A 26,925-nucleotide genomic window follows, 5' to 3' on the forward strand; every position below is an offset into this window, starting at 1 on the left:
TAAGGACACGCATTTATACAGTTGAAAAACTAATGACACATCATTTGGCAAATAAAACTACTCGGGGCCTAGACTTTAGATGATATTCATGTGGGTGCTACTGTTATGAACAAGCTCGGATACTACTGTAGTCTGTGACGAAGCTCACCTATCAATCTGGTAAACGACCACCAAAGCTACAACACTACACTTCCCAGCAAACCTTGCGCGACAATTAGAAGCGTCAACGAGCCAGTGAACATTAAGCGGAGCAGACCAAAATCCCAAACAAGGAAATGGTGGGGGAATAAAACGACCACATTATTTAATTAATGCATGCATGTAATAATTAATATTTTATTTTGTTGTAAATGTAAGGAGTATTAATGGGTTATAATGGATTACGACTTCAAAACAAAATTGGCAGCCGAAAGGGAAAGAGTAGAAGATCTATTCGAATATGAAGGTTGCAAAGTGGGTCGAGGCACCTATGGACACGTTTATAAAGCCAAGCGCAAAGATGGGTAAGAGAACCGAATCTCGTGTTTGTGCTCACTTTAGCCGTTCTGCAAGCTACTAGTTGGGAGCGCGCAGCTCTGTACTGTCGCCCGTTCTTATAACGATCACCGTGTGTCTGTGTTTTTGTTTTCACTCACCAACGCCCCCCATCCCGCCTCCCTCCTCCGCTCTCTTCTCACACAGCCACACAGCCGCACAACAGGGCGCTAAATTCACGCCGCAGCTTCATCTCTGATCAGCATGTCTTGTAGTTTATATTGTCTAGGAGCTGTGTTCACAGCTTGTAACTAACTTATTTCTTATAGCCTTCAGAGGTTTCGAGCAGATTCTGATATCGATGTTATTGCACGCACGTGATTCCACCATCCATCTTCTCATACAGCCTTTCTTTTTCGTTTTTTTTTTTTTTTTTTATTAACTCTGGCATGTTTACATTTATAGGTTATCTGGTCCATCATGTGGTGCCTTAATACTTAATTATACCCTAATATTGACATTTGACAATGCCAATGACAATCATCTGTGTTACAAGTTCACTGGTTCAGATCTTCCACTTTTCATATTCTTGCATAGATCCTTGTTCTTTATTCTCTTATATAGCCTGAAGACCGAAGTGTCAAACAACCCACCCAAACCCCCCTAGATAAGGTTACACAAAATTGAAGTGTAAAAAAACTTGACCCAGACTAACAGACTACAGATTTAACCAACCTCTTGAGACCCCACGTCTACATGCATGGACTGGATATTTTTAGTTGTCTAAACTATAGGATGTAATATTACTTAATGTAAACCTGTTGTACTTAAACAAGGACACTTAAAGTTTCATCTGGTGGTGTCATGGGATAAAAGCACCTTACAATGTAATTTAAAGATGGCTGCCTACACACCTGAAAAGACATGCTGTAACACGTGATCAAAAATTGGTCAGGGTAAAACATCTAGCAAGGTAGCACTGTGCATTTTTGGTAATTTATACTTAGCTATGCTGTCTGTTTAATATAATGCACACATTTATTTAAAAAGAAACTCAACAGTAATGTTGTACTGTGCAGCTAAACTGGAGGTACATGTTTGTGGACCGTAAGACTTGGCTTTGGTAAAAATGTAAAAACACAGGCTGTGTCTTCTGACTGGTTTCAAGAAGTTCTGACTGGTCCAGGTCTATATGCCTAGTTGGATTTGGAGTGGTTTAGACTGGGTCTGGACAGGTTTTGAACTACACCTGGACATGTTCTGATTTGGACAGAATCTTGGACAGGTGTTCAGTGGGTTCAGACGAGTTATGAATGGATCTGGACTGATTCTGTTTTAGTTTGGATAGATTTGTATTGGGTCGTAACTGGTTGAAACTGGGTTTGTGCTGTGTTTGATTAGGTCGGGATTGGTTCTTACAAGGTGTGGACAAGTTTCAGACAGAGTTTTCACACTGCTGCTGGGCTGAATCAGGGTGGCTCAGACATGGTTTAAACTGGTTCTAACAAGGTTTGGATTGTCTAAGACAGCTTTATATACTAACTCGGACCGGCCGTCCACATATGAATTTTATTAAATTTTTTCCTAGAAGACCTTCAGGTAAAGTGACAACATTTGGTTATTGCATTTATTGCCCCAAAAAAGTTGAAGAAAAATGCATCCCAAACTAATGCTCAGGTTTCAAGTTTAAAGCTTAATAATAATAATAAAAAGACATTTATATTTGATTTATTTTTTGTTGTGATTTTATAGCTAGCCTAACTAGCCAAGACTACATGCTTTTACAGCATACTTTAAACAGAAAGACGAGAGAACTGGCACATAAGATTTTAACAGTTTTGTCACTCTTGGCCCAAGGGCCGAGGCTTAGTGATGATTAGAGTGCTCGTTCGCCATGCCAAAGGTTGGCAGTTTAGATCTGGTTCAAGGCAGTCAGTGCATGCTGTTGTTGTGTCCTTATGCAAGACACCAACCTCGCCTATTTATAAATGTGATGTGTGAGTGGTTGGTGGTTAGAGAAGCCAACAACTCTGAGAGGCTTTGTCAAGCCTGTAAAGCACAATACAAGTACAGCAATATTATTTATTTATATTACTAATAGTAAAAGCAAATTAGAGGCAATTGCATTTGTGATGTTGGAAGGATGGGCTTCAAATAAACAAATTGCTCCTATTATAGTATTAACTTCTTAACCCACATTTCTCTGGCCTAGATTGTCCTACATTTCTCTGCAGTGTGTTAAGAAACCAGGTGGGCTAACTGTCTGTTTTTTGTCTACAGGTAAAGCTACAGTAAAGCATTTTTCAATCTTTCACTACCAGTGTTGACATGTTCGGTCATTAACGAATGCACAGTTTATAACCAAACCAAGTTATCACAAAATTGGTATTGCAGTTTTGTTTAAAAAAGTCTTAATTATTGGACTATGTCAAATTCAAGGATCTGTGATCTTTCTTCATTTTTACAGGAAAGATGTGAAGGAGTATGCACTGAAACAGATTGAAGGGACTGGGATATCTATGTCGGCCTGTCGAGAGATTGCTGTAAGTCCATCTCTGACACTTCCATTTACCAACATGAAATGTGGAGAATAAAGGTTTAAATGAACAGAAATAATAGCAAGGCTAACCTTTGGGAGTAGATTTGCAGGGATATCACTAAAGCTTATGTATGCTTTTTATGGTATTTAGTAATAAACTATAAATGTATATGTTGTCATATTCATTGTAAACCACAGTATTGATCTAAAAAGGTCTAAGAGTTCATTGTATGTGTTAGCTCTTTTATTTTTTTATATCTTTAAATGAATACATGTATTATTATTAGGCCCGAGCCTGGGACTCCGTCCCGGCGAGGGACTCATTAAAACCGCGTCCGAAACCCGGAAAATGGCAAAAATCAAGTAGTAAACACGCCCCGACATGGCAGTGAGTGGTGTCTAAAATTAGAACTCGACGAGCTCTAATTGTCACAAAAGACCCCGAGAAAAAATAACGAAAGATGACTCGGTAGCGCCACCTCAAACTTTGATTTTCATGGGGCCAATGGGAGCCCGCCTCGGAAAAAAGTCGACGTAAAAATCCGAAACTCACATCAAAAAATAGTACATGTTGGGACATGACAAAAATGATATTATGGCCCCGCCCTAAAATGCACAGGACGCCGGCCATATTGGATGAAACCCGGGAACGACAAAAGTGCGCACCCTCACATTCAGGACATTTTCTCGCCCAGTTTTCATCACAAACACTTCAAATTTGGCCAAATCCCTCTAAACCCATGTGTGATTAAAGATTAACAATTATATTTTGATTATGACTTTGGGTGTGGTCAGGGTGAATTTTCAACAAAATCGCAATTTTTGCAATATTTCAATAAAATATTTATCTTTCACACATTTTTTGTTGGGAAAATGCTAATACAGCGTTTATGCACATTTGTGAGCTGAACGCAATGGTATGCAAATCAAGGCACTCTCTCACAAAATGGCTCTCTAGCGCCCTCTTCAAATTTCATTTTCAAAAATTCATAGAAGACAATCGATTTGTTGTGGACTAGTGGAAAAATTCACAGGGGCCTTATTTTTGATGGGGCACAATGTGAGAAAGTCACATGACTGTAGCTGTTATGGTTTAGGAGAAAAATAATGGGTGGAAAATGCGTTTCCATTCTTCTTCTTCTTCTTCTTCTTCTTATTTTGGTCGCGACTTTGAATCCACTTTTGACCCCCTGAACATTAACGAAAAGTCAATTTTATTGGACCCAAAATTCAAGATTGGTGAAAAATTTTGTATTTTAATGTTAAAAAAAATTCATGTACGAAAATGACTCAATAGCGCCACCTCAAAATTTGAAATACATTGCGGCAATGAGAGACCTTTTTCATCGTAGACAAATGAAATTTGGTACAAACGTAGGACACGTCAAGACAAGTAAAAAATTATATTATGACCCCACCCTAAACCCTACAGGAAGTCGGCCATTGTGGGCGGAACCCCATTTTTTCAAAATTTTACCTCTCACATTTGAATTTTTTGCGCCTCAGATTTTCATTCAAAAAATGTGCAAATTGGTCAAAATGAACTAGACCCATGTGGGATTATAAGCAACTCTTTTGGAATTTTCTAAGTAATAAAATGTGGGTGTGGCCAGCCTGCAAAGAAAAAAGCCATTTTTAAAAGTTTTGAATTGCATGTAACTCACACAATTAGTGTCCTACGTCCCGGCATGAATATACTTTTTTATTCAAATGTTGATCTGAACACATAGATATACAATTTACACAGGCCAGACTTTATATTGCTCCACAGCGCCCCCTCAAACTTTGATTTTCATGGGGCCAATGGGAGCCCGACTCGGAAAAAAAGTCAACTTAAAAATCTGAAACTCACATCAAAAAATAGTACATGTCGGGACATGACAAAAATTATATTATGGCCCCGCCCTAAAATGTACAAGAAGTCGGCCATATTGGATCAAACCCGGGAACGACAAAAGTGCGCACCCTCGCATTCAGGACATTTTCTCGCACAGTTTTCATCAGAAACACGTCAAATTTGGCCAAATCCCACTAAACCCATGTGTGAGTAAAGATTATCAATTACATTTTGATTATGACTTTGGGTGTGGTCAGAGTGAATTTTCAACAAAATCGCAAATTTATGAATATTTAAAAAAAATATTTCTCGTTCACACATTTTTTGTTGGGAAAACGCTAATACAGCGTTTATGCCCATTTGTAAGCTGAACGCAATGATATGCAAATCAAGACACTCTCTCAAAAAATGGCTCTCTAGCGCCCTCTTCAAATTTTATATTCAAAAATTCGTCGAAGACAATCGCTTTGTTGTGGACTTGTGGAAAAATTCACAGTGGCCTCATTTGTGATGGGGCACAATGTGAGAAAGTCACATGACTGTATCTGTTATGGTTTAGGAGAAAAATAATGGGTGGAAAATGCGTTCCCATTATTAGGCCCGAGCCTGGGACTCCGTCCCGGCGAGGGACTCATTAAAACCGCGTCCGAAACCCGGAAAATGGCAAAAATCAAGTAGTAAACACGCCCCGACATGGCAGTGAGTGGTGTCTAAAATTAGAACTCGACGAGCTCTAATTGTCACAAAAGACCCCGAGAAAAAATAACGAAAGACGACTCGGTAGCGCCACCTCAAACTTTGATTTTCATGGGGCCAATGGGAGCCCGCCTCGGAAAAAAGTCGACGTAAAAATCCGAAACTCACATCAAAAAATAGTACATGTTGGGACATGACAAAAATGATATTATGGCCCCGCCCTAAAATGCACAGGACGCCGGCCATATTGGATGAAACCCGGGAACGACAAAAGTGCGCACCCTCACATTCAGGACATTTTCTCGCCCAGTTTTCATCACAAACACTTCAAATTTGGCCAAATCCCTCTAAACCCATGTGTGATTAAAGATTAACAATTATATTTTGATTATGACTTTGGGTGTGGTCAGGGTGAATTTTCAACAAAATCGCAATTTTTGCAATATTTCAATAAAATATTTATCTTTCACACATTTTTTGTTGGGAAAATGCTAATACAGCGTTTATGCACATTTGTGAGCTGAACGCAATGGTATGCAAATCAAGGCACTCTCTCACAAAATGGCTCTCTAGCGCCCTCTTCAAATGTCATTTTCAAAAATTCATAGAAATGTGTCAATTTTTTTTTGGCTCCACAGCGCCCCCTTGAACTTTTGAATTGGACCAAAAAAATTACTTTGACATAACCATTTGAAATTTTGCAGGGACATTTGGCTTGGCAAACTGAACAAAAAATATACATAGAAGATGTCAAGACAAGTACGAAATTATATTATGACCCCACCCTAAACCCTACAGGAAGTCGGCCATTTTGGGTGGAACCCCATTTTTTCAAAATTTTACCTCTCACATTTGGATTTTTTGCGCCGTGGATTTTCATTCAAAAAACTTGCAAATTGGTGAAAATGAACGAGACCCATGTGGGATTATAGGGAACTCTCTTGGATTTTTCTACATCATAAAATGTGGGTGTGGCCAGCCTTCAAATTAAAAAGCAATATTTTGAAGTGTTAAAGTGTGCATAACTCACACATGCAGTGTCCTATTTCCCGGCATTAATATACATTTTGTTTAAAATCTTGATCTGCACAAAATGATATACAATTTGCATGTAACAGAATTTTTTTTGCTCCGCAGCGCCCCCTTGAACTTTTGAATTGTACCAAAAAAATAACTTTGACGTAAACATTTGAAATTTGACATGGACAATTGGGTTGGTAAACTGAACAAAAAAGTCAAAAAGTAAATACCTCTAATTTCAAAGGTGTTGCCATGGCAACGTCTGACATTTCTCATTGAAATACATTGGTTTTGGTTAACTGGGATGAAAAATAATTACTTTGTCATAGACCATTGAATTTTGGTACAAATATTCCTCTCATCATACTGAACAAAAAAGCCAATGAAGATATACCTCTATTTCCAAGAATTCAGGCGTGACAATGTCATAAATGGTCTCAATGAAAAGAATGGAGTAGTATTACTCAATCGCTGATTTTGGGGGGAGGGGCGATGTAAGCGGGAACGAAAGGCAGGATCTCCGCGGTAGCGTGTACCCCGCGGTCGCAAGGGGTGGCGAGGGCCTTTATCACTGCTTGCAGTTTTAATTATTATTATTATTATTATTATTATTATAGAAATGTATCCAATCCCCGTTCAAAACTGCAGAATGGATATTCTGCTGCAGAGCCTGCCTTTTCAAAGTGGTATTTCACCATAGCACACATCTGGTTAAGCTGATTAAAACTTGTGACATTTGTTAAACTTGTTAAAATCTGTGTGACCTTTACTGCTAAGTATACATCACAAAGGCCAAATGTGTTGCAATGTTTGTAGTATTAGACCTTTGTGTAAGGTCTAACAATAGGAAGCCTTCTTTACAGGTTAGGGTAATGTCACTCACTGTGTATGTATGTGTTGATGCTTATAGTGTTTGTGGTGTTGAGGACCAGGTATTTGACTCAGCACCAAGATGTAAGATGTTCTGTCTCTGTCCCATAGACACAAGCATTACTGTTCCAGATGTGGCGATAAGAATGGTGTCATTCACACACATTATGATACAGCAATGGACTAAGCACACACCCCTGAGGCATGCCTCTGTGGTAGACAAGTGACATTCTGAGGTTGGCCTATCAGGAAGTCCATTATCCATGCACAGAGATGAAATGAGCCTCAGGGTGTTGGTATTGTTATGAATTTGTAATAGATTATTTTTTTTAAATCCAATTTCTTGCAGTGGGATCTTTATAGGTGGATTTGTGTAGAAGGATGTGAAAATTTCACTTATCTCAAATAGATCTCTTCTCCTCACTAAACAGGGAAGTGTCTCCAGTACAAGGGTCATATCTAATTGATTATTATACATTGCTTATTATTCACTGATACACACTGTACCGTATTATTTGTACAACCTCAAAATAGATGCATTCTTCCTTCTCTGGCTGTTTTCTCAAGGAGCATGCAAGGCATGTCATATTTGTCTCAGTGTGGTAAGTCCCTCGGCTTAGCTGTGCTGTACTGTCCTGCTCATTATATCCTATTGACATAGACTGTATATAGACTGTCTATTGACCAAAAATCTTAAAAAGGCTGTCATGGGACAATCATGTGATAAGCAAAGAAAAAGAAAAAAATGGATCAACCTATTTTAAGCAAGCAGATAACAGCTGTTTTATTTTTCAACTGGAAGTGTCTTTTTTCTGTTCTGCAACCACTGAAAATATGAAGCTTTTAAAAAGTCAAAATCTGACTTACAATTTAGTAGAATTATGTCTGTGTAATCCCTCAGTGTCCAGGTCTGCTTAGAATTATGCAGTTTTCATTATATATATATATATATATATATATATATATATATATATATATATATATATATATATATATATATATATATATATATATATATATATTAGTAGTATAGTAGTCAGTCTATAGCCAGCAATGCGAACACAGCTCCTGCTCCAGTCATTCAACCGTGTCCAGGCCTGTCTGAAGTTTGGTATAGAGCATTTCGATGATCCAGAAGAGAATTGGGAGAATGTCATATGGTCAGATGAAACCAAAATAGAACTTTTTGTTAAAAAAAACAACTTGTCGTGTTTGGAGGAGAAAAAATGCTGAGTTGCATCCAAAGAACACCATACCTACTGTGAAGCATGGGGGTGGAAACATCATGCTTTGGGGTTGTTTTTCTGCAAAGGGACCAGGATTACTGATCTGTGTAAAGGAAAGCATGAATGGAGCCATGTATCGTGAGATTTTGAGTGAAAACCTCTTTCCATCAGCAAGGGCTTTGAAGATGAAACATGGTTGGGTCTTTCAGCATGACAAGGATCCCAAACACACTGCCTGGGCAATGAAGGAGTGGCTTTGTAAGAAGCATTTCAAGGTCCTGGAGTGGCCTAGCCAGTCTCCATATCTCAACCCCATAGAAAATCTTTGGAGGGAGTTGAAAGTCTGTGTTGCCCAGCGACAGTTCCAAAACATCACTACTCTAAAGATCTGCATAGAGGAATAGGCAAACTACCAGCAACAATGTGTGAAAACCTTGTGGAGACTCACAGAAAATGTTTGACCTCTGTCATTGCTAACAAAGTATTGAGATGAACTTTTGTTATTGACCAAATACTTATTTTCCACCATAATTTGCAAATAAATTCTTTAAAAATCAATCACAATGTGATTTTCTGGATTTTTTTTTTTTCTAATTTTGTCTCTCATAGTTGAAGTGTACCTATGATGAAAATTACAGACCTCTCTCATCTTGTGGGAGAACTTGCACAACTGGTGGCTGGCTAAACGCTATACACACTGTGTGTGTGTGTGTATATATATATATATATATATATATATATATATATATATATATATACACACACACACACACACACACACAGACTGAGGTGGTTGGTTTGTTTAGAGTGGTAGGGATCCCAGAGGTATCTACCATCTCATAATTATTTCTTGCCTTGTAGTTGCTTCGAGAACTGAAACACCCAAATGTGATTGCACTGCAGAAAGTCTTCTTGTCTCACAGCGATAGAAAAGTCTGGCTGCTCTTTGACTATGCCGAGCATGACCTCTGGGTGAGGACTCTCTTCTCTTCTTCTTCTCTATTGTAATGTTTCTCAGAATTTGCTTGATTTGCTTAAAAAGCTACAGAGAGATGTTTAAATATGATGTTAACACTTTTCATACTTTATCTTTTCTAGCACATCATCAAGTTTCACCGTGCCTCCAAAGCAAACAAGAAGCCCATGCAGCTTCCACGAGGGATGGTAAAGTCTCTGCTCTACCAGATTCTTGATGGCATCCACTACCTCCACGCAAACTGGGTCTTGCATCGAGATCTGGTGAGTATGTGCCCTTCACATCAATTATTGTAAACAGACCAGAATAGTTTTGGAAAATTGTCATCTATAAATTAACAAGGGACAGTTAATGGTGCACATTTTCAGCATGCTGAGAATCATGGGAGCACATTTTCGTCATGCTGAGAATCATGGGAGCTAACATACAGTGAGGCAAATAAGTATTTGAACACCCTGTAATTTTGCAAGTTCTTCCACTTAGAAATCATGGAGGGGTCTAAAATTTTCATCTTAGGTGCATGTCCACTGTGAGAGACATAATCTAAAAAAAAAACTGGAAATCACATTGTACGATTTTTTAAAATAATTTATTTGTATGTTACTGCTGCAAATAAGTATTTGAACACCTGAGAAAATCAGTGTTAATATTTGGTACAGTAGCCTTTGTTTGCAATTACAGAGGTCAACCATTTCCTGTAGTTTTTCACCAGGTTTGCACAAATGCAGGAGGGATTTTGGCCCACTCCTCCACACAGGTCTTCTCTAGATCAGTCAGGTTTCTGGGCTGTCGCTGAGAAACATGGAGTTTGAGCTCCCTTCAAAGATTTTCTATTGGGTTTAGGTCTGGAGACTGGCTAGGCCACTCCAGAACCTTGATATGCTTCTTAGGGAGCCACTCCTTGGTTGTCCTTGCTGTGTGCTTTGGGTCATTGTCATGTTGGAAGACCCAGCCACGACCCATCTTCAATGCTCTAAATGTGGGAAGGAGGTTATTCCCCAAAATCTCGCAATACATGGCCCTGGTCATCCTCTCCTTAATACAGTGCAGTTGTCCTGTCCCATGTGCAGAAAAACTCCCCCAAAGCATGATGTTTATGCTTCACAGTAGGGATGGTGTTCTTTGGATGGTACTCATCATTCTTCTTCCTCCAAACACGGCGAGTGGAATTAAGACCAAAAAGTTCTATTTTGGTCTCATCTGACCACATGACTTTCTCCCATGACTCCTCTGGATCATCCAAATGGTCATTGGCAAACTTAAGACAGGCCTGGACATGTGCTGGTTTAAGCAGGGGAACCTTCCGTGCCATGCATGATTTTAAACCATGACGTCTTCGTGTATTACTAACAGTAACCTTGGAAATGGTCATTGACCAGCTCCTCCCGTGTAGTTCTGGGTTGATTTCTCACCTTTCTTAGGATCATTGAAACCCCACGGGGTGAGATCTTGCATGGAGCCCCAGTCCGAAGGAGATTGACGGTCATGTTTAGCTTCTTCCATTTTCTAATAATTGCTCTAACAGTGGATTTTTTTCATCAAGCTGCTTGGCAATTGCCCCATAGCCCTTTCCAGTCTTGTGAAGGTCTACAATTTTGTCTCTTGTGCATTTTGACAGTTCTTTGGTCTTGGCCATGTTAGTAGTTGGAGTCTTAGTAATTGTATGAGGTGGACAGGTATCTTTATGCAGCTAACGACCTCAAACAGGTGCGTCTAATTTAGGATAATAAGTGGAGTGGAGGTGGACTTTTTAAAAGTGGACAAACAGGTCTTTGAGGGTCAGAATTCTAGCTGATAGACAGGTGTTCAAATACTTATTTGCAGCAGTAACTTACAAATAAATTATTTAAAAAATCATACAATGTGATTTCCAGATTTTTTTAGATTATGTCTCTCACAGTGGAAAATGCACCTAAGAAAATTTCAGATCCCTCCATGATTTCTAATTGGGAGAACTTGCAAAATCGCAGGGTGTTCAAATACTTATTTGCCTCACTGTACATGACCATTCACAGAGACAGTGGCTCCCTCTTTTCTGCATCACTTAAGGAAAAGCAAAAAAAAAAGCAAAAGTCTTAAACATTAACTGCTAAAACATTAAAAGAACAACAGGCATTTCAGACCATGTTTGTAGACATTTATACCATACCTGTACCTGGTAGGTTTTATACACGGTACCCCATGGAGTTGGGATTTTTTGGGTTAGGCCATTATATTGCCTGAATAAGTTCTAAAGGTGAAATAAATACAAAAAAAAACTAGCAGAAATACTTAAATACTTACTCATTTTATTATACCATCAATGACAGGTCAGTGTTTTTATTGGACTCACTTGCATAGTCATTGTTATAGCAAAAGACAAAATTAAATCTGTTAACTGGACAAATTGTTGTAGGAGTGAAGACATTTCGCTGCTCATCCAAGCCACTTCCTCAGTTCTGGTCAGATTGCTGGTATACACTGCCTTATATCTATCTGAAGGGAGGGGCTAACTACACTGAAACTGGAAACAGCTTTTGTTTACAGTTTTTGTATGTAGGCTAGGTTTATTGAGCTACACTAAGTATGCACTGTGCCTAAGACATACTTAGCATATTCATTCAACTCTTTCCTTGATCAGGAATGGGGGCCTTAGACGTCATCTTTCCTCCCATCTATAACTCCATCTGCAGACCCAATAGACAACAATAGAGCTAGCCAGGATGCCAATAGGTGTGGAAGCACCCATTAAGAGCTGAATGAATACGCTAAATATGTCTCAGGCACAGTGCACACTTAGTGCAGCTCAATAAACCTAGCCTACATACAGAAACTCGTAAAACAATAGCTATTTCCAGTTTCAGTGTACAGTAGTCCCTCATTTATCATGGGGGTCTAAAAATAGTCGGCAATAGGAAAAATTCACAAATTAGTCAGCTTTATTTTTTACAATTATTATATATCTTTTAAGGCTGTAAAACTTTATACACTTTTTTCAAACAGGCATTAACATTTTCTCACATTTCTCTCTTGTTTACACTCTCAAAGTTCAAACCTTCGTATATTATACACACGTAAACCCTTTGGTTAATGAAAGAAAAATGCACAATTGTCACAGAAATAACTTGAATCTGGCAAAAGTAATAATAAATAAAAAATCTATTACATTTAACCAATGAAAGTCAGACATTGCTTTTTAACGATGCTTCAACAGAATTACTTAAAAAAATAAACTCATGAAACAGGCCTGGACAAAAATGTTGGTACCCCTAGAAAAGAAATAATGTGACCAATGGAACATGTTAATCCAAGGTGTGTCCACTAATTAGCATCACAGGTGTCTACAATCTTGTAATCAGTCAGTGGGGCTATATATAGGGCTACAGGTCGTCACTGTGCTATTTAGTCCATGTTGAGTGTGGTACACACCATGTCACCAGAGGAAGCAAAGGAACGAGTTGTCTCAGGAGAGACAACCAAGGAGGACACCATTGTTGAAAACAAATCATAAAAAAGCCAGATTGGAATTTGCCAAACGACATGTTGACAAGTCACAAAGCTTCTGAGAGAATGTCCTATGGAGAGATGAGACAAAATTGAACTTTTTGCCAAGGCATATCAGCTCTATGTTCACAGGCGGAAAAATTAAGCATATCAAGAAAAGAACACTGTCTCTACTGTCAAACATGAAGGAGGCTCTGTTATGTTCTGGGGCTGCTTTGCTGCATCTGGCACAGGGTGTCTTGAATCTGTGCTGGGTACAATGAAATCTCAAAACTGTCAAGGGATTCTAGAGAGAAATGTGCTGGCCAGTGTCATAAAGCCTGATCTCAGTCGCAGGTCATGGGTCTTGCAACAGTACAATGACCGAAATCAAACAGCTAAAAACAACCAATAATGACTAAGAGGAAAACATTGGACTATTCTAAAGTGGCCTTCTATGAGCCCTGACCTAAATCCTATTGAGCATCTTTGGGACGAGCTGAAACATGCCGTCTGGAAAAGGCACCCTTCAAACCTGAGACAGCTGGAGCACTTTGCTCATGAGGAGTGGACCAAAATACCTGCTGAGAGGTGCAGAAGTTTCATTGACTGTTAAAGGAATTGTTTGATTGCAGTGATTGCATCAAAAGGTTGTGCAACAAAATATTAAGTTAAGGGTACCATTATTTTTGTCGAGGCCTGTTTCATGAGTTTATTTTTTAAATAATTCTGTTGAAGCATTGTTTAAAAGCAATGTCTGACTTTCATTGGTTAAATTTCATAGAATTTTTATGTATTATTACTTTTGTCAGATTCAAGTTATTTCTGTGACCAACAATTTTGTCCACGTGTGTATAATATATGAAGGTTTAAACTTTGAGAGTGATTAAACAAGAGAGAAATGTAAGAAAATGTTAATGCCTGAGAAAAATGTATCAAGTTTTACAGCCTTAAAACACATTGTGAGTTTTTCTTTCATTAACCAATGGGTTCCAACAATTTTGTCCATGTGTGTATCCCCCTTCCTCGTTAAATTTGTTGTTCACGTATACCTCTACTCCAGCGGTATCCACAGAGACGCCTCTCGATGCAGAGTAACACTTACGTCCAAAGCATTTCTGAAATTTGACAGTGCAGAACATTTCATGACCAGAACTGAAGAGGTGGCTTGGATGAGCAGCAATAAAGTGTATTCACTGTTTAAAATATTTTGTTTTTTTAAAATATTTTTTTAAACAGAGGTATGTTCTAAATGCATAGCGATACCAGCTTAGCTCCTTTCTTATCCTCTTACACTATCCTGCTGTCAGGGTGTCACTGTACCTGCATTAGTTTGGTTCAGTGTGTAGAGAATAACTAGACACAACGTTCAACGCTGTAACACATTAGTAGCAAAAAGGGATTCTGTAAAAGCCCCATACGTGCAGTGGAGATGTCGTAAATAGTCATTATGAATATGAATTATTATAAATAGTCATTATGAAAAGAAACACAAATAAACTTACAAACTAGTTTTCAAGTAAGAGAATCAATAGGCATGTTCCATTGACTATAAAATATATCAGCAGTAGTGACTCAGTGGTTTGAGCACTCATCCACCAGATAGTTGGCCGATTGATTCCTTCTCCAAGATACTGTAATACTTCTATTCTGTTTCTGGACAAGACACTTCTCTCACCTTTCATATATGAATGTGGTTTGTGAGGAATTTGTGGTGGTGGGAGGGAATTAACCAGATTGGCAGCCTCACTTCCATAACTCTAGCCCAGAGCAGCTGCTGCTACAATCGTAGCCTACCAACAGCAGGAGTCTCATTATTTTCAGGGGACTCTATTATACATAGCTCATGGTTGGACCCTATGGTGGTGCTTAAAGTTTGACAATCCTCCTCCTCCTGAACGCTATATTATGAATAATCGTAATTGCTTGTTTTTGTAGAATAACTACATGTGTACTGGTTTTATATTTGTTTCCACACACCTGCTAGACAGGCAGCCTATTTTGGTGAAAATACTGACTATTTTATTTTGGGAAAATTGTGCAGACGGTAAGCGCTTTGTGGACAGAAGATGTCTGCGCTTTTCTCTCAACTGTATGTTACAAACCTTTTGGCTTTTTCCTCTGGCCTGCTGTGAATGACAAAAGTGATATTGGAATTACTAAATTTCATACAGAAAGTTCCTCAAAATAAAAGCTCAGAGAGCTCTATGCTTTACAATGGCAGATGTCAATTTAACATGTTCAATTGGCAAAAGCTTCTATGTCCAATGGTGCATGAAACACTAAAACTGAAAATAGGCCTTTCCAGCACGGTAATTATTGACTTGGTGGGTTAAGACTGTGTTAGGCAGCCACTACCCCAGGTGGAATGAGCTCATCCTGCAGGGTAATTGTTTTAGTGCACAGAACTATAGTTTAGGCTGTCAAGAAGAGTTCCATCGGATAATTTCTTCTAGCCTGGTATATCCTCCTCTGTGCTGCATATACTTGTTGTGTGATTCTTTATTGCCTCTTATTGTTTTTTATTGCACGTGTCTCACAAGTCACTAAATAAGAAATATGACAACCTAGTTGAGCTTCGATAGATTATTTTTTCCCTTGATTTCAGGCAAGAGTGTATCTTGTCTTTTTTAGTACAGACTATGCAATTTAATTTACTTTCCTTAAGCAGCCGAACCAAACTGTGTAAAGTAAACAATGCAAGAAGCAGGGTTGTGACAGTCATAAATGAGCTTGTGTTTGCAGAGGTCTCTGCTGCAGAATGTTACATAACACCCATGTGCTTCCACATGCTCCACGCTGCACCACTCTGCCTGTGCCCCGCCTCTATATGCAAAAACAGGGAGTCGGCCTTCCCTGTCTCTCAGCCTCCTGAGCCTTCGCCACCTATACTCTGCAGTATGTGATATGCATGTCTGTAGTCATTTTTTAATTTTTGAAATGCGGCTTGTGCCAAGTATCCCATAAACAGAGATGGAAACAATGTAATTTCCTCAACTGCAGTCTGCTTTTTTATATAGTAGTTTGATATAGATTTCACGTAATCTTACATCACATAGTGTATCATAATGTCAAGACACTATTTTAATGAACATTCCCAGCATCAACTTTATTTAGAAACTCCAACCCTTAAAATCCAGGCTGATGCTCTTTGTTCAAGTTTTTTCATGAAGCTTATTTGATTTTGCCTTAGTCTGATCCACTGATCAATCATCTTTACTTTATGTGTCTAACGCAGAAGCCAGCCAACATCCTGGTGATGGGGGAGGGTCCAGAACGAGGCAGGGTTAAGATTGGTAAGTGCAGTGCCCCCTGCAGCATTCAGAGAGCTGTAGCTGTTACATAAAGCTCAGGTTTTTTGTTTTAAAGCTACAGCCTCTTCATATGACCTTTGTACACACCCTTTTCTTTTAGCACTTCTGTGAAGTTAGTCCAAACAGTGTATAGATCAAGAGGCTGAGCAATATCTGCACTATTATGGATCTCCAGCCTTGGAGTGTATCTACATAGAGATAGTAGTGTTTGTTAAGTATGACCTCTGTCCTTGGTCCACAGCTGACATGGGTTTTGCCAGGCTCTTTAATGCTCCCCTGAAACCCCTGGCTGATTTGGACCCTGTGGTGGTGACATTCTGGTACAGGGCCCCAGAGCTTCTACTAGGTGCTCGGCATTACACCAAAGCCATAGGTAAGTGGCAACATCATATATGTTAAAAAAAAAAATAAGTAAAAGCAAAGGGTGGCTATTTTACATTTATAAAATATAACCCATTTAGACTTATTTTGAATTTATTTTTTGTATGCTACATTCCATATGTGACCTTTCATAGTTTTGATGCCTTCATAGAGAATAATCATGGAAATAAAGAAGAAACGTAAATGAAAAGGCGTGTCCAAAAGTTTGTTAATGCCATACACAAAATATCAAATAGAGAGATTGACACAGTACAACCTATCATTGATTCAGACATAGACTCAGCTCTCTTGGAAATCATTTAACACTATTCTTAGAAGAATATATTGTTTCAAAAAATGGAGCATAACAACTTTGTTCTAGTACATTGTTTGAGCAAATATGCTACAATGGTTCATACAACAAAAAAAAAAAGTCAGAAGTAAAACAGAACTGTTGTGTCTGGGACAGTTGAGAGCTTATCATACTGTACTTTTAAATGTAGGGATGAGTTATTTGTATAAGTAGTATATAGTATTTGTGTATGTATACATTACTATCTATATTTTTTATGTTAGTTAAGTTATGACACTTAATTTGAATTTATTTTTTGTATGCTACATTCCATATGTGACCTTTCATAGTTTTGATGCCTTCATAGAGAATAATCATGGAAATAAAGAAGAAACGTAAATGAAAAGGCGTGTCCAAAAGTTTATTAGTGCCATACACAAAATATCAAATAGAGAGATTGACACAGTACAACCTATCATTGATTCAGACATAGACTCAGCTCTCTTGGAAATCATTTAACACTATTCTTAGAAGAATATATTGTTTCAAAAATGGAGCATAACAACTTTGTTCTAGTACATTGTTTGAGCAAATATGCTACAATGGTTCATACAAAAAAAAAAAAAAAGTCAGAAGTAAAACAACTGTTGTGTCTGGGACAGTTTAGAGCTTATCATACTGTACTTTTAAATGTAGGTATGGGTTATTTGTATAAGTAGTATATAGTATTTGTGTATGTATACATTACTATCTATATTTTTTATGTTAGTTAAGTTATGGCACTTAATTTGTCTTGCCGTCTTGTCTGTTTTTAACCCATCCTCCAATTCTGCTGGTGCTAGGACAACCTGCCAGGACCAGGGGAAATCTTGAGTGAGGCTTGGTCAGAATTACCTTAGCTGGAGGATGTTACCTGTTTGGGGTATAGTTAATGATTTATAAAGAAAAAAAAGTCAGATTAAAACACAATATGTATATTGTAGAAGTACCTGACCTGTGAATTCATGATGGTATTGTTAAAGACATGGTCCATCTGAAACATGATAATATAGCTCAGGGATTTCCACTCGGGAGCGCTCACATCTGGCATCTCCTAGATATCTGGGCCATTGGCTGTATCTTCGCTGAGTTGCTGACGTCAGAACCTATCTTCCATTGTCGCCAGGAGGACATTAAGACCAGCAACCCCTTCCACCATGACCAGCTAGACCGTATCTTCAGTGTTATGGGCTTCCCAGCAGGTCAGTATCCACTCCTCTGCCTCAAGTGACTGTGCATTTTAGCTGTCCAGAGTAAGACTTAACTTTTAGTGAGACTCACATGTCCTGAGTGCGATTCACCTGTCCTGAGTGAGACTCACCTCTCCTGAGTGAGACTTACCTGTCCTCACTGCGATTCACCTCTCCTGAGTGATACTCAGCTGTCCCCAGTGTGATTAACCTGTCCTGAGTGAGACTCACCTGTCCCGAGTGCGATTCAACTGTCTTGAGTGTTATTCACCTGTCCTGAGTGTTATTCACCTGTCCTGAGTGTTATTCACCTGTCCTGAGTGAGACTCACCTGTCCTGAGTGGTCCTTACCTGTTTTTAGTGCGAATCCTCTCTCCTGAGTGACACTCAGCTGTGCTGAGTGCGATTAGCCTGTGCTGAGTAAGAATCACCTGTCCTGAGGGAGAATCACCGGTCCTGAGAGAGAACCACTTGTTCTGAGTGAGACTTACCTGTCCCGAGTAAGACTCACCTGTCCTGAGTGAGCCTCACCTGTCCTGAGTGAGACTCACCTCATTTGAGATTCACCTGTCCTGAGTGAGACTCACCTGTTCTGAGTGTAATTCACCAGTCCTGAGTGTAATTCACCAGTCCTGAGTGAGACTCAACTGTCCTGAGTGAGACTCAACTGTCCTGAGTGAGACTCGCATGTCCTGAGTGAGACTCACATGTCTTGAGTGAGACTCACATGTCCTGAGTGAGACTCACATGTCCTGAGTGAGACTCACATGCCCTAAGTGTGACCTTGTAGCCCTCCTGATAACCACTTATAATTTCTGCTGATTATACCTGAAACCACGCCAAATAGACAAATATAAGTTGTTTTGAACCCTTTGGAATAGAATTACAAAAGCTAAGCTATTTTTGAAGCTGTCACTCTGTAGTCCAACACAGTCTCACTCTGAGAGTGTGAATATGTGTTGTCAGGTTTTCTGCAGTTATAACTGTTAACATGTTATCTTGCACTGTTGATATTTGTTATTACTCTCCTATTCACGTGTGTTAGCCCAGTGGTCCCCAACCTTTTTATCACCGCGGACTGGCCAACGCTTGAAAATTTTACCGTGGACCGGGGGGGGCCTCTCCAAGGGGGCCTCTCCAAGTGGCGGAGCAGTTTTGAAGGCTTCATTGCCTCATTACAGAGCTGGTCGCTGCATATTATGCAGAGCGGGCTTGGTCTGTGGGAATCACCTGTCACGATAAATCCATAGTTCAAGTAGAACTCCTGGTATTGTCTGTTAAAAGCTTTCTTTCTCTTGGAAGTTGGCTCTTTTTCTGTCTCTTCACTGGGCCTTTTCCCCTTCGAAAAGAAACTTTCCAAAGATGTCTGTTTTTTGCTCATTTTGCTAATTTGTGGGTTAAGTTCAAGCGCTCAAGTGATGGAAATGTCCGTCATCCGATAATTTGTCAAAATAAAAGATTTTTCAAAATAAACGATTGTTCAGACTCAGATAATAAATACAACGGAAATAATTAATTATTTCTTGGACGGCCGGTGGCCCGGTACCAATTGATCCACGGACCGGTTCCAGTCCACGGCCCGGTGGTTGGGGACCACTGTGTTAGCCCACGTCTCACACCCACACACGATGACCCTCCTTCATGCTCCGGATATTCTCTCTGACAAAGTTCTTTGCCTCTTAAGCAAGTTCTTTGCTTCAGGAAAATGCAGGCACTGCCCCCTCCATATGACCCTGTGGATGGCCAGGTGTGGGTTTTTCACTTGGCATTGGCACTCCATCTTCTTAACTAGGTTAAATAACTTTTGCAGCTTGGTGCCCTCCATTGTCATATTCTTGAAAGTATGAAAACTTGCAGTTCTTTATAGTTAGAACTTTGTTGTTTGGCTATTATAGTAAAGGACAGGGCCCTTTGTGTACAATAATTTTGTAAAGTTATGGTAAGATTATGGTTGAGATTATCCCCCGTAGCAGGAGATGTCTGAGACTGCGAGTACTTTTACTTGACAAGCTTCAAAATAGCTAATAAGCTGAACATGCTGGGAGAGGTTTTGCAGAGTTTAGAAACAAGGTAAATGCTGTTTTTGCTGATAGGAATTATAGCTTCTACAGCATCACCTAGTACTTCACCAAATTACTTGGGATGTTGGGAATTATAATTATAAACTTATCAATAAATTGTTGCGTACTATTGTCAGATAAAGACTGGGAGGACATTCGGAAAATGCCCGAGTACCCCACCCTGCAGAAAGACTTCAGGAGGACCACGTAAGTCCCCTCCTTCTCCTCTCCTCTCATTCTCTCTTCACACAAACAAACCCTGAAGGGTTTATACTCAATTGTCAAGCTATATTCAGCCGAGTTCTGGTGTCCTAATACTGGAGCTCCTGCAGAGGTCCAGGTGCATTGTGGCAATTCAAACTACTTAATTTGATTTGTTTGGTTTAGTTAGGGCAATAAACCATTACGTTAGACCCATATGCAGACATTTCTATGCCAGACTTTAGCAACTCCAAGTTTTTATTCAGTTGTCCAAATAGCCTTTGTGGGTCAACCACACCCTGCAGCACTTTGAAGTGAGGTAACCTTTTGGTTGAGGTGCACATATATAACACAACAAGAACCACAAGCTTTCTGTTTGGCCAACAGGTGCTTCATGGAGCTGTGCAGCACATCTGTGTTGATTAGATGCCCCGAACCAAATCACAAATCTTCACCTTAACTAAGCTGATTTAAACAAATTTAAAATAAAGTTAAAAGTCATATTCATTTATTTGTCAGTAACTACAAATTGAATCAAAGCTCCATCAATGGATTCCTAACCCTACTTAACCCAAAATTGTAAACCATGTTGATCTCATTTTGAAAGATTTATCTCATGGGACCTGCATTTTGAGCCCTATAAAGTGTACGTGTAAACTATTACACACACACATGCTAGATTAAAACAATGTATCCCATGCCATTACAGGTATGCGAATAGCAGCCTCATTAAATACATGGAGAAGCATAAAGTTAAAGCGGATAGCAAGGTTTTCCTGCTGGTAAGTGCTGCACTCTGTCACACATTAAGCAAGAGATTTGTATTACTTGTTTTTAATTATTATGTGAAATAGTAACAAACAACCTTCTGTGAGCAACTATTCACCTCTCCAATATTAGCATTTTCTTTTCCTCACTCCCCCATATTTCTCAAGCCTTGACTTGACTCTGCAGTGCCCTAAAGACCCAGATTGACGCTACAGCAACCAGAAAAAAAATTACATAAAACTCCTGTAAGATCATGGATATGAACTGTCTTCAAAGGGTGGTAGATCCTTTGGCTTTTGATTACTTGAAGAAAAAGTACAGGGACATTTACCCACTGACACCCATTCAAGAATCAAAAAATATAGTTCAAATGTGTGGTTTATGTGATGAGTGCTGTGTCATCTTAGCTCCAGAAACTGTTGACTATGGACCCCACCAAGAGAATCACATCAGAGCAGGCACTGCAGGACCCCTACTTCCTGGAAGAGCCTCTGCCCACTACTGAGTAAGCTCCTTCCCCACCATAGTCTTTTTTCCAAACATACTGTTGTGTAAGAACTGACATCATGGTAAGATCAATGTGTGCAGTGTGTTTGCAGGCTGTCAAATTCCCTACCCAAAACGAGAATTTTTAAATGAAGATGAGCCGGAAGAGAAACCTGAAAAGGTATCTAGTATAATCTGTTACAACAATTTTGTTTGTACACACACTGTTATTTAAATAATGACATATAATTTCCTGAATACACACTGTTCTGATTATTCTAGTTATTCAATTCAATTTATTTTTGTAAAGCCCAAAATCACAACAGCAGTTGCCTCTTAGGACTTGAATATGAGAAATTTTTAACCAACAAGTTAGAAAATCAACAGTGAAAGAGAAACGGACAAGCAAATTAATCCACAGAAAACAAGCTAATAGATAACTGTCCCAGAACATCCCCTGTCCTTAGATCCTCCTTTGGCAAGGAAAAACAAAAAAAAAGGTGGGAAAAAGAGAAACCTCAAGGAGAACCACAGTGAAGGAGAGGTCCACTCCCATGGACAGGCAGGCTGCAGATGTGTCCAGGGCTAAGTCTGTAGGAACAGTAGCCCACTCAACTAAGGGACAGAGAGAGGCCCACCCACAGAGCAGGGCGGAACCACCCCCCAGCCAGTCACCGGGCCACCCCGCCAAGTGTAGGGAAGGGAGGGTCCAGATCCACAGAACAGGATCAGGGCACAGGATGGGTATCTAGGGTCCAGTCATCACCGGGCGGTCAACTGTCAGGCATCTGAAACAGTTGCACTTTCCAGAGGGGAGTGGGACAGGGAACAACATGTGAAATAGCAATGAACGAACTCCAGGTGAACTGAATAGTGAATGCTGTTGACAGGGACAATAGGAGGAAACAGAGGATAGTGCTCAGGTTACCATACCTCCCCCAACATAGCTACCACTACGCAGCTTAACTAAAAACTGCAGGGTTTATTTCTGCACCCAGCTGGGCTGCCCATAAGCTAATTCAAAGAGGAAAGTTTAAGCCTGGTCTTAAATGTAGACACTGGGGAGGCATCCTTTAACATAGGCAGCGGAGCTGATTCCATAGCACAGGAGCTTGGTAAGCTCTCCCTCCTACTGTGCTTTTAGACAGTATAGGAACCACCAGTAAGTCTAGCATTTTGAGAGTGGAGTGCTCTGTTTGGATGATATGGTACTATAGCATCTTGCAGATACAATGGGGTCCATGCCCTTTATGGCTTTATATGTCAGGAGGAGAACTTTTAATTTAATTCTAAACTTGGACAGGAAGCCAGTGAAGGGACTCCAGCACTGGGGTGATGTGCTCTCTTCTCTTAGTTCTGCCTGCTGCATTTTGCATAGAGTTTTTAGGGCATGCGGCTAATAAGGAGTTGCAACTTATCTAGCCTTGATGTGACAAATGCATGGAAGTTTGCAATGCAAGTTTTTCAGTATCACTTTTAGACAAGATTTTTCTGATTTTGGCGACATTATGGAGGTGGAAGAAGGCTGTTCAACAGGCTTGGTTTATATGTGATGTGAATGAGAGCTCTAGGTCAAATAAGACTCCAAGGTTCCTTACAGTCGAGCTGGAGGCTACACTGACACTGTCAGAGTGGACTCTCTGGTCAGATAGAGGAGTCTCGCAGGTCTTTGGGGCCTAGAACAATGACCTCTGTTTTTTGGGGGTTAAGAAAGGCAGGTAATTAAGTGTCATCCAGGTTTTTATGTCCTTCAGGCACTAAGTCTGTCTACTTGATCAGTCTGATCTGGTTTCATTGATAAGTACAGCTGTGTGTCATCAGCATAGCAGTGGAAGTTAATACCATGTTTTCTGATGATATTACTGGCAAACATATAAAGTGTTAACAGGATTGGACCAGGTACAGAACCCTGTGGTCCACTGTAGGCTACCTAAGAGCATGGTGAGGAGCTCTGATTTACATTAACAAACTGGTACCTATCAGATGAGTATGATTTAAACCAGCTGGGGGCTGCCTCTCTGACACCTATATCACAGTCTAACCTTTGTAATAGAATATTGTGGTTGATGTGTGTCAAACGCTGCACCGAGGTCCAACAGAACCAGGACCTTGGACCAGTTCCATTGTCAGCTAATAACAAGTCATTTGTGTCTTAAAGTTGTGAAGTTTCTGTGCTGTGGTGAGCTCTGAATTGAATTATTAGCCTTATTAGCCTGCCGGTTTAGTCACTGCATATTTGAAGGACTGGGGACATAATCATTTTCTAATGAGGTATTTATTATATTAAGTAGAGGATCTATAGTTAGAGGGAGGATTTCTTTGAGGAGTCTGGTTGGTATAGGGTCTAACATACAAGTTGATGTTTTTGAGGACATAAAGGCTAAAGTTATCTCTGCTTGGTTGACAGCAGTAAACCTGTCTGGTATCACTGGGTGGATTTATGTGGACACTAGTTTTACAAACCTGGGCTTGCTCAGGACTAACTGTAGGAATTATCAAATTTTTACTGTCCATGTGAATGTCCCCACTGTATGCATGTGCAAAAACAACTTAATATAATCATATAATGCTGATGTGCAAGACATATATTGAAATGTTTGGTCTATTTGCTTCCAGGCCCAGCACCAGCAGACTACAGCACAGACACAGGTTTTGCCCCCCCAGCAGGCCCCTTCTCAGAGTGCTCAGACCAATGGCACTGGGGGGACTGCAGTTACTGGCTCGTTGCAACATGCTCAAGACCAGGGCCTGCCAAACAAGAAGCCACGTATGGGGCCAACAGGAGCCTCCTCAGGCACTGGGGTGTTACAGTCTGACTATCAGGTGACCACCCGCTGCACCACCCACGTGCCATGCACTCTTTCTTTTGTCATTCAAACCGCTATCTCAATGCCTTGCCCACCTGTACAAATCAACCATCCTTTCCTTAGAGCCAACCCATAGCATATGTCACCAAGAGTAGTGTGAATTGAGCACCAGAAATGATCACCAAATAAATGAACAAAAGGTCATAAAAGAACAGAATTTATGGAACACAAATTATATAATATATATATAATCTTGTAAGCCAAATGGAAAATACTATGATTTCAAAGTAGTTACTAACTATTAGAACTACATTTAAGTACATATTCTACAGAAAACAAAATTAACATTAATTAACAATATAAACATATTTTTATATTGTCAACTGCTGCACTAATGTGTATTACATAATTAACTTTTACCATTCTGAATGTGGTGACCGATTATTTCTCTACTTGTATCTTAGCACTCCAGTTCACGGCTTGGGTACCAAAGCACTATACAAAGCTCTGGGCCCCAGAGCAGCATGTACACATCTTCGCAGCAGAGCTCCCAGTACCAGACCCATCGGTACTGATGATTCAACAGAACTAAAAGACTGAATGAGGGCCTACTTCCAACTGCAGCTGTCTTCATATGCACATTATTTGACATTGCACCTTTGTCTTAGTATTTATTTATTTTTTTAACTATTTACGTAGTTATTGAGGTTTTTATTTTGTAAATATTGTTATATAGCAGATCCAACTATCACTTCTTTTGCAATTCCCTTCTTTTAAAGAAGGGGCTTCAACAACCAAAAGAGAGAGTGAAGTAGAGATTTTGGAATCTTCAAGAACACATAATCCTTACCCTAACACTTAAAGAAGACATATTATGTTTTTGGAACTTAACAAGCTAACAAACTATAACATACACAAATCACCATTTCACATTTTGTTAGTTGAAAGCTGTATTTTCATTTCCGTGATTTTATCTGTGGAAAAAATGATATTTTGTATAATTGCATGTAAGTACCAGTTCATGGGTAGGAATAGAGGGATGTGAAAACACACATTTTCTCAACACTCAAGCCTCAAATACACAAACATCCAGGAATCAATCAAAATACAAAGTGCACTAAGCTAAATATGATGGAAAACCCTTATGAATTTAATTAAAGTTCATTTTACATAATATGTCTCCTTTAACCAGTTTGTGTCTTAATTATGTATATGTTATGAGTTATTAGTTTACTCAATTTAAATGCATTTAAATGTTTGAGTATTTGTCACAGGAACTGGCACATCTAATAGTGATGCTCTGCTTATGGCTGATGGAGTAGAGCCATTGACTGGAGCTCAGCACCAGCCTTTTTCAGGGATAAGATCTGCAAAGACCACAGGGTACTGTGGCTCCACCTACTGTTCCAAAGTCATACTCCTGCCTCAGTATCATACAAAAGTATTAATTTGTGGAAAGAGTTCATACTCTAACCAGTGCGGATTGCATGTACTGTACTGTGTACAGAAGCAGATTATTAAGTACATTATGTGGTATTTATCATCTTAATCCTAATCGTTGCAATTCTGGCTCTCGCATGCATTTCTGATATATATAAAATTGTACAGACACAGACATAAAGATGTGATAACTTTAAATGCACTGATGATGCTCAAATTATTTTGTTTTTATTGCTTATTGTGTTGCTGTTGTTGAAATAAAATAATATCAGTACAATAAAGTATAAATCCATGTAAGTAAAGAGTTACGGCACACCTCACCTCTGCTGACTGCTGTGTGTGCAATCTTTCATTTGCATAATTGAGCACTAATTTTCACTTTGGTTACAGACTGACCCGGCCAGATGGAGACATGTCACTTTATAGGGTTTTCTATTGAATTCATTATTGTAATACTGTGTTATTCATATCTGACAACACTACTACATTACTGTAATCCATGTAAATGAATATAATACTTCATCAGACTAACATATGAATAACAAATGTTAACGTGGGTGTGTGTGCATGTGTGTGTGTGTGCGCGCGCGCGTGTGTGGCTGTGTGCGCTCATCCATAAACAAACCAGGCAGCAACCTAGCAGTGCATAGTAACTTAGTGTCCTTTTGCAGGACACCATACCCTACAAATACTAATTGTGCCTGTGTGATTTATGATAATCATAAACGCTGTTAGCACCTAAGCGTTGTCACATCTCTGTCAGTATATATATATATATATATATATATATATATATATATATATATATATATATATATATATATATATAGACACACACAAACACATATTTTTGCCCCCTTTTAGACTT

At 39.3% G+C, this 26,925-nt stretch overlaps 2 protein-coding genes across 2 annotated transcripts in view; one reads left to right on the forward strand and one right to left on the reverse strand.

Annotated features, from left to right (window-relative positions):
- rpf2 (ribosome production factor 2 homolog) overlaps positions 1–26,925 on the reverse strand; it is a 69,454-nt gene that overhangs the window by 18,172 nt on the left and 24,357 nt on the right. The gene's annotated exons all lie outside the window — the stretch shown is intronic.
- Positions 208–26,375, forward strand: cdk19 (cyclin-dependent kinase 19). The gene is made up of 14 exons (XM_033990879.2): positions 208–278; positions 358–503; positions 2,942–3,017; positions 9,524–9,634; positions 9,761–9,901; positions 16,339–16,396; positions 16,656–16,787; positions 18,164–18,307; positions 20,493–20,562; positions 21,266–21,338; positions 21,732–21,829; positions 21,913–21,991; positions 24,427–24,633; positions 25,082–26,375. The coding sequence occupies exons 2-14, from the start codon at positions 376–378 to the stop codon at positions 25,190–25,192; spliced, it is 1,428 nt and encodes a 475-aa protein (XP_033846770.1). The 5' UTR covers positions 208–278; positions 358–375; the 3' UTR covers positions 25,193–26,375.

The sequence above is a fragment of the Periophthalmus magnuspinnatus genome, chromosome 24 (assembly GCF_009829125.3).
Source record: "Periophthalmus magnuspinnatus isolate fPerMag1 chromosome 24, fPerMag1.2.pri, whole genome shotgun sequence".
NCBI classification, from domain to species: domain Eukaryota; kingdom Metazoa; phylum Chordata; class Actinopteri; order Gobiiformes; family Gobiidae; genus Periophthalmus; species Periophthalmus magnuspinnatus.